This window comes from Cardiocondyla obscurior, linkage group LG25, assembly GCF_019399895.1.
Source record: "Cardiocondyla obscurior isolate alpha-2009 linkage group LG25, Cobs3.1, whole genome shotgun sequence".
NCBI classification, from domain to species: domain Eukaryota; kingdom Metazoa; phylum Arthropoda; class Insecta; order Hymenoptera; family Formicidae; genus Cardiocondyla; species Cardiocondyla obscurior.
This window is the reverse complement of record NC_091888.1, coordinates 984412-999422: the sequence shown is the minus strand read 5'-3', so window position 1 is coordinate 999422 and position 15011 is coordinate 984412. Positions and strand designations below refer to the sequence as shown.

General features: G+C 40.6%; 1 protein-coding gene across 1 annotated transcript in view; it reads left to right on the top strand.

The window, feature by feature from the left end:
• LOC139111802 (membralin-like) overlaps positions 1 to 5647 on the top strand; it is a 46967-nt gene extending 41320 nt beyond the window's left edge. The window contains exons 12-13 of the mRNA XM_070672314.1: positions 374 to 722; positions 1951 to 5647. Of these exons, the coding sequence (XP_070528415.1) occupies positions 374 to 722; positions 1951 to 2126 (525 nt within the window). The 3' untranslated portion in view covers positions 2127 to 5647. The remainder of the gene's footprint in view (positions 1 to 373; positions 723 to 1950) is intronic.
• The last annotated feature ends 9364 nt before the right edge of the window (positions 5648 to 15011 follow it).

The window sequence follows — 15011 nt, the reverse complement described above, 5'->3', positions numbered from 1 at the left end:
AAGCCGCGTTATTGCAATCGTTACGATATTGCACAGATATTGCGATCGATACGGATCGGCAAGAGACGAGGCTCGATGCGATTGCGGGGAAAGAGAGCGAGCGGTGATATAGAACGAATTTGGCGAATTTCCATATAAATTTGTTGGGCATACGTGAGCTCGCACACACGGGAACGATCGAGTGCGTAGAGCCACGCCACGTGTGTCGGGGGCTCGCCAGGTGAATTCTTGTTTTCGGTTCCTCCAATAGAGTATCCCGGCACCGATGCACAGACGTGTATTTCTTGCAGCGTCCCTATATACGCCGGAAAAGCAGAACGTCGTTACAAAAGTCGTCCCCCTATTTTTCTTTTCTTTTTTTGTTTTGTTTCAGCACTCCATGCTCTACTTCTTTCACCATTACGAGTTGCCGGTGATTCTACAGCAGGCGCAGCTTCAGCAGCTCCTGTTTCGTAATCACATTCAGCCTCAGCCTCAATCGGCAGCTCCCAGTACGGCACCGACCACCCCGGGGCAATCGCCGTTGTCGTCGCCGTCGCCGTCGGCGGCACCCTCGCCTTCGTCGAGCCCGAACCCGTCGACGCCTACGACGGAGCAGACGCAGCAAAACTATATCAATGAGCTTTCCGAGCTCGATCACGATCCTAGCAATGCGGAAACGCGACGCGCAAGTACGGACACTGGCCAGACAACCGCGACAACTGATCAAGACGATTCTCGAGGTATATCCAGCTGAATATTTTTATTCGTCTGCGTTACTTCTCGTTAAAAGTTACGAGTTTCTCTTACGAGCGAGAAATCTTGATAATTAATTTTTAACACAATTAATTTGTTGACTCTATACAATTTTTTTACTCGTCCAGAGACGATAGATATTTATTTCGCTTTTAATTAGTCGTAATGTTCAAATATAATTATAAGCGTTGAAAATTTACGTTCAGGGATTTTTTTCTTTTTTTTTTTTCTTTTTTTTCTTTTATTTAATTTTTTTTTTAAGGGAGACGGCGAGTAGGGTAGAGATCAAGTAAAATTTTATTTCCTAGCGTTTGAAAGAATTAAATGTAACATTGGATGTAATATTGTATATTTGATTGAATTTCAATACCCAACGTACTTTTTCTATAAATCTGTATAGAGGAACAAATTAAAAGTGGTACATTTAATTATATATATGCGTATATCAATTTCAATTTTTGTACACGGTAGAAAGCAACCTTTTTTTCTTTTCTTTATGACGTTCGCGCTTTCACAATTTTAATTTTATAAAGCATATTAGGAGGTACATATTACCGGGACCGACAAGGATAAAAAAAAAAAAAGAGAAAAAAAAGAAAAAGAAAAAAAAGAGTGCGCGTGCGTTCGAAAAACGATTCCCCATGGGTGCCGAATATCACCGACACCGGAGAAATATGTTCGAATAATTTTTGAGATATCGTATGACCGGTATTGTAATCGTCAATAATTCCGTGATTACGCATTCCGCGTGCCGGTCTCGCGAAACGCGCCGCGTTTCCACCCGGTTTAGAGTTTTGAATGGGGCACTTTGTAGATCCTGTGTCACTGACACTCGTCGCTTTGGAGCGCCTACATAGTTTGGCACGCGATACCGCCGCTATCGCGTTTCAATTCGAACGATCCAACTAGCACTGATTATTTTCCCGGGCTTTTAATTTCACCTCTCGTTTCGCGCTCGCGGGCTCGGATAATCGACAATCGTTTTAACGCGCGCTGGCGAGCCGGGGCGTTACGCCGGGAAACCAGTTTGTTTACAGCTGCGGTTTAACTTACAGTTACGCGTGTGTACACCGCGCTATGTCGGGCCGGCACGCCGAACGGTTTGACTTTTATCGCGAAAATATGTTATCTACGGTATCGCGTCGACTTTAGCATATTGCGTTTCTTCGTGCGCCGCAGTATAATGAAGCATAAATCCTTTGGTTGTATCGACAGTGTCTGAATGCACGACGATGCACGCCACGCCGATTTCCGTTGCGAAAACGGAAGCTGCACCCTCGGCATCCGGAGCAATCGTCGACGCTTCGTTATCCGAGGGCTTCGAGGTCATCGAGTCTGCCGACGTGGTGAGCAAAGAAGCGTTGTCCACCGTGGAGAAAAAGGAACATTGAGTCTTAACTCGCGCCGAGTATGCGCGACAGTCAAAAGAACGCAAGAATGTGTTATCATTTTCACGCGGCTGCTTTCCGCGGATTGCCTTTAGCGGGAAATCGACGCGGTTATTTTATCACGAAACTCTAACTCTAAAGTAATACGGTCTCTCTACGTAAGAGGATGGAACGGGGACACGAGCTCGCGATGTTTGATTTCAATGGGGGGACGGGGGATGAATTTGGAAATGGACCCTTTGAAAAAATGTCACGGGTATCGGCGCTTCGAGAATCAGAATCAATGGACGAAGAGGCAAAGATTTATATAGTGATGCAATTATGGAAATAAATCTTTCAATGGGAGTAACGTGGGGGATTATATCAGGGATCAGGTTTTGTGCAGTTATTCGATTTAATGCTAGTTTTATTAGAGATCGGATATAATAGCAAAAGTTAATCGTTACGAACGTAATTTTGGAAATGGCGATATAAGTTGTTCATTTGTCGCGCTTGTACATGAATTATTTGATAATTATTCTTTGTAACATAAGGCTCCTGAGCACAATAAAAATAATATATTACATGTGATTAAATTAAATATTCTTATATACGATTTAAATTGCTTTTTTTACTCGTTCAATTTTTTTTTCTCGTTTATTCGATAAATGTAAAATTTGTACAATTTATATTATCCCGAAATATGGTTAAAATAGAAAACGCCTGTAATTATTACTTGTATCGTACTTTGAAAGACCACTTAAAAAAAAAATTGCAAGACTTATACTTATACAATATTTTTTATATTTACAATATATATAAAATTATTTTAATATTGTGGTGAAAGTTTTGTATTTGCGTTGAAATTGTTCGATAGATGATAAGATTATTGCCGAGTGATTTTTGGTACAGATTCTTACAGCGAAATAATCAGGCACTGAACTTGTTGTTCGCATTTGTCTCTGCACTCTTCGTCTTTTGAAAATGTTAGAGGAGCACCTGTCGGCGGGACCTAAGATTGCAGTTTTCGCGCATAATAATTAGGATGCTCACAATTATTTTTTAATTATTTATATTGTTTTTTTTTGTTTCATATATGTTACGGCATAATACTAGAATAGAATCGAGATAGCCAACGAAAAAATTAATTTTTGAGACACTATGCCTTTTTGAAATAATGTAAAAAAAAAAATTACTGTCGTTAGAAAGCATAAAGCAATTCCGTTTATACAATGATAAATGTATTAATTACATTGATGGTAAAAAATTTTTTTTATTTAAATCGTACATTGAAAATCATTACGCTATCGCTTACAGTGTTTTCTTTTTTATCTTAATATTATTTTTAATAATAATTGATCAACTGTATTCGCTCGATTAACCAAACTACTCTTTCACGGAATGATAAATGATGGAACTGACATACAGTTTCAAGTTTTAATACATTTTAAAATTATCGAATACTCATGGCATGTAACGATGTAGAAAACGAACTTGTCGGACTGTGAGCAAGAAACTTTTCTGATATAAATCAGTATATAGTTAATTTTATGTTTAATTTGGATTTTACTCGTAAAGTAGAGATTATTGGAAGAAATAGAAACATGTGAACAATTAGTTTTTGTCCTATTTTTTTTTTTTTTTTTTTTTAATAATTATCTTTGGTATATTTTATAGTGTATCTACAAAATCTAGCGATCTGTTCGGGTTTATTTCGTAACATATTTCTAACTTACTGTTTTATAATTAACCAATCAGTTTAACGCGAGTTTAGCTTAAGTTACAATTACCATGTAGTCGAATGATCGAACGTTACATACCGTTAGTTTGCAACGATAACGAGGACAAAATGGTTCGGAAATATAAATCGCGAAAGAAACCGCTTCCGACGGAAAATCGCCGATGTCGCATTTCACCACCTTGATGCGTTGTTACTTAGGATTAACGATAATTATTACAGTGTAAGTCTACACTGTACAATTTATCTGGGACCGGACACTCGTGATGGCCATTTAGTGATGTATGCCATATATCACTGGCAAGAGCGGAATGGTATGCTTTTTTTTTCTATTACATGGACGTAAGATATTAAAAAGCAATTCGTGCAAAAGGAACTGAGATGAGTTACCATATCTATCGAAGATAGGAACAAATGATGCGTATATCTTTATTGCGTGTATTGTTAATATAATTTATCGATCTTGGCGGCGTCTAAACTGTAAGGGGGCATGTCGAGCTGAGTGATATCGATGAATCATAATATTACAAAACAAAAATGAAAAAAAATATTTAAAAAACAAAAAATAAAAAGTAATTGTGAAATTGTACAATTATGTGCTCAGTTGAGAGGTACGAGGAAACACTTGAGAAAAGGAAAAAAAAAGAAAAAAACAGAAAAAACAGAAAAAAAAAAAAAAAATACTTGGATAAGAGATTTGTGAAAAAGCAAATAATTTAAGAATACTATCTACTCCCGATTGTAATTTAATTGTTTTCTCGAATCACATTTGTAGACGAGCGCTTCTGTACGATATTACTTTCCTATTATTTATATATGTATATCTTACATCTTTCCCTCTCGGTTGTATATATTATCAAATAAATATTGTTACTATCGTCCCTATTGCGCTACCTATCGCTGCTGTTATTATTAGATTATAAATAAAATGCAGAGGATCTTATTCTATGTTTCTTTGTTCAGATTTATTATCGATTCAAGCGCTTAGCTCTCTCGCCTCTTATTTTACCTCGTGCTATCGCCGTCCGCTCCCGGCCGAGGCACGGAAAAATTCGAGATTTAAAAGCGATTCTTGCGAAATTGAAATTGATTGTTCAACTTGGAGCGTAAGACGGAGGGATGCACGGTGGAACGGGGAGGACTGCGTTGGATTCCGTCCAAGTCGTGTGGATGGGATTGGCGGGGAGGGATGGGGACAAACCGAAATAGACAAATAGACACTGGTATCCCTTTGAAGGAATCAAACAGGTGGCGTGGAGTACGAAGATAACACGATAGAACGAAGAGAGATTGAGAGAGAGAGAAAGAGAGGAAGACAAGCGAGAGAAGCTGGAGGGAAAGACGAACTGCGTGGGTGCAAAAGGGTGGAGGTACGGGTGATTCGTGGAAATGCCCAAAGAGACACGATGCTCCTACAAATGTAGCGATTTATTTTCATTAAGACATAATTAGGAGTGAGTCGCATCGCGATCTGATTCGTCGCTCGAACCCTCCTCCGTTTCATTGTATCAGTGTTTCGCTGTGTGGAGCGCGCAGCACATCGCTACCGTTCGAGTTTAATATCTCAAAGATGTGTAATCTCGTGCATGTGGTTTTTTTTTTTTTTTTTTTAATCACTGAATTGTTACATTGTGATTTATTTTATGAATAAGAGTTCGAGGAATAAATTTATATCTTCGTCGCGCATAAACGCGAAGGGAATAAAATAATTAATTGAATTCTTTAAGTATCGCGAAGAATTCATTGTTGCATATAAATGTCGACCGATCGTGTGCACCTCGTGTGATAGTAATTCTTCGATTGGAAAGGGCCAGAACGAATAATGAATTGTGAAGAGGGGATGAGAGGCGAAGGAGAAGTAAGAGGATATACAGTGGCTTGTGTATCGGTGAACAGGGCCACTTCCGTATATCCCGGAAACTCGTATAGAGATTCAGCTCGCAGTTGTAGAGCGATAGTGAAGGGGAGGAAGGGGGGAGTAGGATGGAAACAGAAAGCCCACAGGGGCTAAATTTGCATCCAGCAAAGCAACCTCGGACTACTTTATTTGATTGGCTGCCCGCAGGGCTGCTTTCTGTCCCTACATGGACGGAATCTACACGAATCGCTGTGTTTCTCTTCCTTTCACTCCTCTCTCTCTCTTTTTCACCGTGTCTTATTTTTTTTCTCGCCCCGTCTCTTTCCTATCATTTTGTTCCTTCAGAACTGCCCCGCCCGTCCTTTTTTTCTCGTCTTCGGTCACCTTGCCCGCTACCAGATAGGTTTCCCACAGGAATCATATCGACGATGACCGAAAGAAATTTACTTTCATGGATCACGTGAGACTAGCGGCTTTGTCGCGATCCGAAAGCGTTTCTTTACATTGTAATTTGCCGGGCGACGCGGAAAATTAACTGGCGCTAATTTTTTTTTTTTTTAATTTCTCGAGAGATAAGCCACTCGGCTGGCCGCAATGCACGAATAGGAAAATAGTTGAATTATTCGAACTTTCGTAATTTAAATGTGACCAACGCTCGGCGCGTTTTAATTATAATTAGACTGGGGTAATAATCGAATGCAGATCTGGTCACTTAGTTGCCCGGCCGGATGTAAAACGCGAGGACGAGCCAAGATGGTGGTTGACGATAATAGTCGAGGCATCGATCGACTTCGCCCTGTCCACCGACGATGCTCAACGTCGAAATAATCATCCGTTTTAATAAAAACGGCTTATCCAGGGAAACAATGGACTGTCGCTCGCAGGACCGTCGAGCACGTGGTGTCGTGGCATCGCGGGCTTGTCTTTCGCGGGGAAATATCCCCCGTCGCTCGCTCGCTCGCTCATTCATCCGGATCCTTCCTAAGAGCTAAGCCGCCGTTTCAGCTTTATATCGCCGCGCGCTAAAACAGGGTATCTTAATACGAAGCCACTTCAAGTTTCACGGCGTGCCATAAATTAAATCTCCTTACTGGCGCAATTAAAACGCGATTCTTAGAAACGCGTTACTACGGATCCGGAGCCGTAACGAGAGAGATCCCCGCGGCGCATAAAAACCCCGAAGCCCAGGAGACGTTAGCGGCCGATTGACTTTACGAGGATATCGCCAGGTATTGTTACGTTATATTCAAATCTGCAATCTTCGCTGTATAAACATATTTAGCGAAATTAAATAAGGACATTTCCCGTTCGTTCAATTAAATTCGTTATTTTAATTAGGAGCGTTGTATCCGTTGTAGGTGAAATAAATTGCTAAATCTTTATTGCCCGTTGACCTTTTCTACGGGCATCACGTTTGGGGCGTTGTTACCTTTTCACGCTTCGGCGCGACGCGACGGCGTCGCTCGATAACACCTATTCTAATTACTAAAATGTGCCGTTTTCACAGGCTTTCGCTGTTTTAAAATTCCCCTTTGTCCCGGTTCGGTATACAGAAGCAGAGAAACCATATCAGATTTCAGTCTTTCGTTATGAACCTTTCGCCGTTTTATCGCTCTCGGTGAGAGAAATATTTCAAATCCACGTGCCGACGGACGCCGAATATTCGTCATACATTATCGCACGGTAGCTGAATGATGTTTTTTCTTTCCCGTTTAAGAAGCCAAAATGATTTGCGGGCAGAACAAAAAATTGAAGGGGAATAAAAAAGAGTTATTGTGATTTAATATTGTTCGAGAAATTCACGAGCTAGGAAAAGCATAATTTAATGATGAATTAACGAAATAATGCAGAACGAAATTAATTTCCCGTTTATAGTTTCAGAACGAGTTGATCGATTATTACCGAATGCACACTGGCAAAAGTCAGTCTGTTTAAATACGTACAAGATTGAACATTGATTCCGGACTCTTCTGTTTTTTTTTTTTTTTTTTAACTCCGTCAAATGTAAACGATAGTATACGTATATTTTTACATCGCTGAAACTATGAAGTACTTCGGCTAGATATCGATATATGGTCGAGCAATTTGTTTAAAAATAAAAAAAAAAAAAAAAAAAAAAAAAAGAAAAAGAAAATATTCCGCGCCACAATCAATCGTTTCTTCGGCAGTCGCACTGGGTTCCGGTAGAATCGTACAATTTGTACGCGCCAGGAAGTGTACCGTTTGTATATTTTTCGGAGAGAATGCGAGAGCTCGAATCGGACCCGGTTTTATCAACTGCGAACGGAGAAAGATGGATTTCATGATAGGAACGTTTTTTGGAGTAGCACGCTCGACGTAAAAGGGGGTATCAAATCGCAAGTATGCAGCCTGGTACGCGTATTGACGTGCTTTAAACAACGTACGATGGTAAGTGGATTTAATAGGACTTTAACTATATTATAAACAATCGTGGATAATAAAGATCAGAAATATAAAAGCTCACGCAGATTATTTTTAACGAAATGTTTCCAAGGGAGTTCTTTTTCCTCTCTCTCTCTCTTTTTTTATAAGATAATTTCATCAAAATACGCGTTGTTAGAATTTAACGCAATTGTCTTTCAATATTCAAAACTATTCTCTGCGAAAACAAAAAAGAAATAATTCTATTTTAAATTTCGAAGATTTTATATTGCAATTGTCCGCTTATCACGATTATTTATCGCGAGAACTAATTTAGAATTGCGTCATGTACATACAGGTAGTAATTTCTCCGTTGCTAATATCCGGTTCTCTTCAGCGGCGAACAAATTTCCTTGTGCCATAGCGTCGGGACGAGGACGTCGACGTCGACACCGACGCCGATGCCGACGCCGACGCCAACGCGGACGCCAACGCGCCTCGTCGTCCAATTTGCCGTCGTGCGTACGTCAGAGCTCAAAGCCAATAGCCGTCGTCGTCGTTCCCGTGCTTCGTCCCGAAAAAGGAACGTCCCTCCCCCCCTCTTTCCTCCCCCCTTGGTATCCGTGGTGCTGTCGCGCCGTTATCGAATATTTGTGGCCGGAAATAGAGGCAGGTATCGTATAAAATGACAATAAGGGCGCGCCATCCACGGGGCCGACGTTGTACCGCGTCGCACATCAATAACATTCGTTACCCGCGTTACACCACTATACACAGACGTGGAGACGTACGCGTACATGCCGACGGACCAATGTCTTTCCCCCGTGAAAACGCGCGCACACAAGCGCGAAGCTTACGAGGGACACGGGGGTGTGAGCGCGTGGACGCCCGTGCCCTTTGTATCGAAGTCGCGGTAAAGAATAGCCGACCGTGCGGGAACGTAAGAGGCCACTTTATGTAACGTATGTCGCCTTTGTTAAGGGCTCCGTTGTCCCGTCGTTCCGTCGACCGTCAATCGTCGCACGACCACCGAGTCGCGAGATGCACTTTACGAGGCACATACGAGGACAACGAGCGGGCGACCCGTCCCTCTATCGATATTCCCCTCTGAACAATCTCGCGATCATGTACCCGCAATCAATTACTTCCTTCATCGAATCAGGCAGCTCAAAAACCGTGAAAAACTCCCGATTTTTTACGATTAAAATTACGATTAAAATTAAGGAGCGCGGCGAAAAAAAAATACGCGCGAGTTGCGAGAATCCGAGCGCGACGGTATACTTAAATCACGTCGCAACTAGATTACTAAAAAATATTTTAAGATCTTGACTCTCTTATGTAATATTGCGAAATGCATTTGACTCGCGAGATATTGCTGTGTATCTGCGACACCTAGTGACCGGCCGATCGGTCAACACGGACCCATCACGGACCTCGGCACAGTAGAAGATTCACTTTACTCTCGAGAAAGTTATTGCGCACGCGCTGCGGACTGGCGCCTGGCTGTCTGCCTGGTACGGACCGGTACGGACAGGCACGGGCCGTTACAGGTGGTTACGAACCGTTACGAGCCAAGACGGAGCACTACGGTTTCGGAAAGAAAAATCCTACATATAAATTAAACGAAATTAAATCATAGAATCATTCAAATTAAATCAAATAAATTAAATAATTAATTAATTTGGCGAAATTAAAATTATGTACATATATAATTTTATTTTTAACACTAATTTTTTATATTAGGATATTTACGAAGTTTTATATGGATATAAAAATATGTTAAGATTTACATTCCTTGATGTAGCTAATATTTATATATTCTGTAATTTATTACAACAAAAATGAGATATATTATATTATTAAAATGTTAAAATTTATGCATAATTGATGGAAATAGAGAGTAGGGGGAGGAGAAAAACGGACAAAGAGCGAACGATATCCCTATATTGTTTCTTCTTTAATGGAAAATCGAAAATTTATGACGCAGAGGGTAGTTTGCATTTTCGCAATATGATCCGGAATATGTTTTAATGGGTGGCACTTAGTTGCAAGAACCGGACATTTATCATCGTAACGATTGCCATTAATGTGATGTTATTCTTTGACATCTGCACGCTACATCTATATTACAAAGTGCGTTAGACTTCTGAATATTGCGTTTGACGGATGTGACCATATTTAGATTGATATTTATGAATCGGCTTGAAACTTGCAGCTCGCTTGTAACTCCTGCGGAATTATGAAATAGAATAAATTAACCGACCGCGTCAGTCAATTTGTATCTATAGATCCATATTCGGAACGTCGATACATATGCGTATTTATCTATTTTTTTTTTTTTTTTTTGTAATTTAATAGTACAAATAACGTGAACTGTTAAATACGCGCTAGCCGTTGCAAGCGCAAGTGCCTTTTCAACACGGCTCCACAGAACGTTTCTATTTCGTAATTAAAAAAATTGTACAATAAATATTTCAGATATAAAATATTGTTAAAATTTACTCACTTTATTTAATAAAATTGTCAAAACGTCGTATCTATTTTTACGACAGTAATTGAGGATATTAAGGAAAACCGAAGGACCTTGTATCACGTCTGAGAGAATACGCAACGCCGAGATACGCGGGACTCACGACGGCTACACTTGAAGCGCACGTGTGCGTGCGCGCGGAGATGTGGCGGAGGGATAGATCTTATTAGACACCCTCTAGTCCAAATCATCAAAGGGATCTTGGAGTAAAGCCCGATTAGCTTTGGCATCTCGCAGCACCGGGATAGGATATGGAGTTGATGTAGATGTTGCCGGGAGAGCAAATTGACGGTGGATAATGCCATATAGGTTGCTTAGTTAAGCACTAACTAACTAAAGCTAAACAGGTATAACCATAAATGTACAAATGGTCCGCATCTCACGGCCGAATATGTTACGAATATCGGCTTTTGTTTCAATTTTTGTTTCGGCGGTCGAAACGAGCGAGGGACTTCGAAAGGCTTTCCCTGCTCCTACCGATCAATATTTCTGAATTATCCCTCCCGCCTCTCCTGCGTTACTTCCTTCTGAATTTAATAAGCTGCATTAGATCGTAGTAGCGACCGTTCTGGCGTTTAACGATCAAAATATGTGAATAAATTAAAAATTTAGGCGAAGTGTGTAAGCGATATTATAATGAAGATAATACATTTAAAAATTCGCTTTTTATAATTTTCTTTTCTTTTTTTTTTTTTTTTTTTGTATTTACTAGAAAAAAATGTTGCGCGTTTTATTGCGACGTACACCTTTTAAATAGATCTTTTGATTCGGAGGGATAAGGACATGATAGCGTTCACGTTTTACGTCTCTTATGAACTGTCTACCGTCGATCATATATTCGATCAGATAATTCATTTTAAAAGCCTGTTACCGTTCGTATGCACTTTTCAAAGTAATACGACATTTGCCAGATACACTCGGGGCGCTTGTGTGTACACTTCGTAAACCGTCTTTTACATATTTATTACCACCGATACTGCTACGTATCCCACGGGACACATTGCGCTTTAAACGGTCGATCTCCTTTATACGTCTCGTGTTTGCTTAGCGAACAGTAGGGTAAGTCGATTGATAAGATAAGAAATAAATACCATTCCGTCATAATTTCTGGCATTATAATCGCTTGAATTGATTTATCTGAAAATGACACTATTATTACGCTTATATGATACATCGCTAAGCTAGATGCTTCGTTGATACGCAATTCGAAATAGTTTCAGTTCCTTCGTGCGGCCTGGTTGATTCATGAGGAATCTAGCGGACGATTATTCGTGTCGCTGCTTGCGTGACGTGACCGGCCAGGCCAAATACGTGTATTCTCAAGCAATAACATCGCAAATGTGTGTTAATTCCCCAAGAATACGCGTCGCCAACCTGACCTACGGGTGCCCGTCTTCTTCTTTCTTGAAGGCCCAGCTCGACATTGTGCTTCCTGGTTCTACAAAAAATGGTAATCGAATGACATTTAACGACGGCGTGTCTTTAACATACGTATCTTTAAAATTAAGGTCACAAACCTGATAGGTAAAATACGTGCGTGAATTAACAAAAAAAAAATGAGCCGCATTAAAGATCGATTTTGAATCGAGACAAAAATCGTAACGACGGAACGCAGGATTCAAAGTATCGTTCCTGATTGAATCGTTCGAACAAAAATAAAATATAAATGTCGCGGCGCACGCACGACTCCGCGCGCTCACCATGGAAAACCAGCAGCATCAATCCGTTGTGCTCGTAATCCGTTTTGCGACCTATATAAATAAGTTCGACAAGCGGACGGGCGCGTTCCGCGAAACGCGAGAGAATGCAGCGGGTGCTCCAGGAATTACGGGGAATTACGGACGTCAGAAATAAGGATTTAAGCAGAACGTACGCGCGAAAGAAGGGGACATTGACGCGCGATAAACGCGCGATTAAATAACTCCGGCGAAATAAATCACACACCCGGAAAGTTATAGCCGGATGTGCGCGCATCCGCGCGCTAATGTACGTATCATACGTGCGAGGTTTTAAACCCCGCGGAGCTCCGAGTATTACGAGGAGAGACCGAAAGTCAGCAATAATATTCACCACGTCTGTTTTAGTCGCGCGCGTATATATCAGCGTTTTAGTATCCGGGCTCCTCACGGATACTTAAATTCTCGTTACCGTGCCCCGTATACGCCCGACGACTTTCGAGTTCATTCCGCACGACTTTGTACGCGATACACCCATATTCCATTAGTTTTACGCGCGGATTATTGAGATTTATATGTGTATCGGCGGGATAAAGAAAAGAGATTCGCCGTCGGAATCGTTAAAAAAATAGAATCTCAGCGTAATCGAAAGTAATAATGCGCGATAAGTTAAACAAGCGCGCGATATCGTTGCTTCGTCTCTGCGGGTTTATTAATAACGATCCATTTCGCGCGGAATGCGACACGGCGGTGAAACGTTAACGAATCGGGCGGTATCCGGCGATCGTGATGTTAAAGTGTCGGCCTTAAAAACGAAGTGTATTATCCCCGCCGATATCCGCGCGGAATGCGAGCGCAAGTCGTTCAATTCGGGAATTGCTGTTTCGATAAATACGCGAGGCGCGCACGGTGGAAACTTTTACATTCATTTTCACACCTACGTAACGTCGCGCTTATCCGTGCACGTAACACACGTCCGTGTTGCACGTAAATGCCAGTGTCTCTGGCCGAAAAGCAGAGCCAGCGGCGAGAACAGTCGGAACAGTGAAAAGAAAAACGGTGCTTAGAGATTCAACTATGGAATGGTGAAACGGTTAACCACTATGAATGTCTACCGTACGCGTGCATGAAAGCAAATATGATTACTGTGTTTGATTACTGTATTAAACCTTTGCCTATTTAAAGGAGAAAAGCAGTTCATTTCGAGAGGAACCTAGAAAATTAGTAGGTGTTGCTCTAACGGTATTAAAACGCAGCTCGTTCACTCGCTTTGTTTCCTTTTGGTAATTTAAATGGATTTCAAAGATGCATTTCGTTATTGTTAGCTTGTGTAACCGAGTGGAAATTTATCTAGCTAATTTGATTTTGCAGCTAGTGGTTAGATCGCGCAGATTAAATATATTTCTTAATTAGTTGACTAGCTTGGCACTCGGGTAGCTTTTCGTTAATTTTGTTTTTTTTTTTTTTTAAATAAAAAATGATTATTTAAACACAAAGGTGAATAGGAAATAAAAATGCACGTGAGGAGAATGCGGGAACGTTAAAAACATCAGTATTTTAATATTATCGATTGGTAACCGAACGTTGGACACCGGTATTAAATAAGATCCGCGAACAGTTGCCGCAGGACCAGGAATCAAGAGCATCTAATGCCGAGCACTTTACGGGAAAGTGATCTTAAAGGTGCTCACGCGATTGAATGGAAATAAAACGTGGACACAACTGCCAATACACTTAGATGAGATTCGCTGTTCTTGCGCAGTCCAAAAAAGAGAAGCCCTCGACACCGAGAGTTCTCAGAGGAAGAGCGGAAACAATTCCGTGATAACAAGATCCAAGTGCGAAAGAGCATTCGTTTTGTAACATGCAAGAGAACAGCGTAATGCTCGGGCATAACAGTAGGAGAAGGAAAGAGGGAGAGAGGGATATTTGCAAATAAGATATTGAATGTCGAATGCAGCAGTAATGTAAATTAGCGCAGCTAATATTGAAATATAATTTACGTATTACAACTGAGGTCGCGTGTTATTTTTTTCGAATACACGATTAAATTCTGCATCAATAAACTTAATTTTTCTATAAAGTCTCTCTCTCTTTCTCTCTTTTTTTGTTTTATTTATTTAATTAGCATCGCTCTGATTAAAACTTGGTTGAAAAATCATCTGCATTGAAAATTATTTATGAATTCCAATAGAATAAATTGGAGATCTTTATAAGATATGACGCTCAACGTTCGCGCAAAAATGGGCTGCATACTAAGCGAATAAAAGAACAAAAAAAAAAGTGACGTCGTGTCTCGCATACGTAAATGAACGAAGCGTAACGTGTTTTAGTTTGTTGCTCCTTTTTTTTTCTTTTTTTATCGCGGCGCTTCGTACGACATACTAATTAATATGATACTCGTACAATTTTGATATTAGTGGCTGCGCTGTGGCTCAATAAAATAATATCGAGGCGAGAAAAATGGTTACGATACGATAAGATAAATTCCCTCGCTTTTCTCTCTCTCCCTTTCTCTTTCTATTAAAGAGACATTAAAATAAAATCTACGTGCGACTTCAAAAGGCAAAGAGATCGAGGTATCAGTAAGGTATATAGAACAAATGGCTAGAAGGGTGTAGTATAGGGGACACTAGGAAGATAAGGGAGAACGCGAGAACGAAAGAGAAAGAGAAAGGAGAGAGAGAGATGAAGTAAAGACAGACAGACGGACTGACGGACGGTG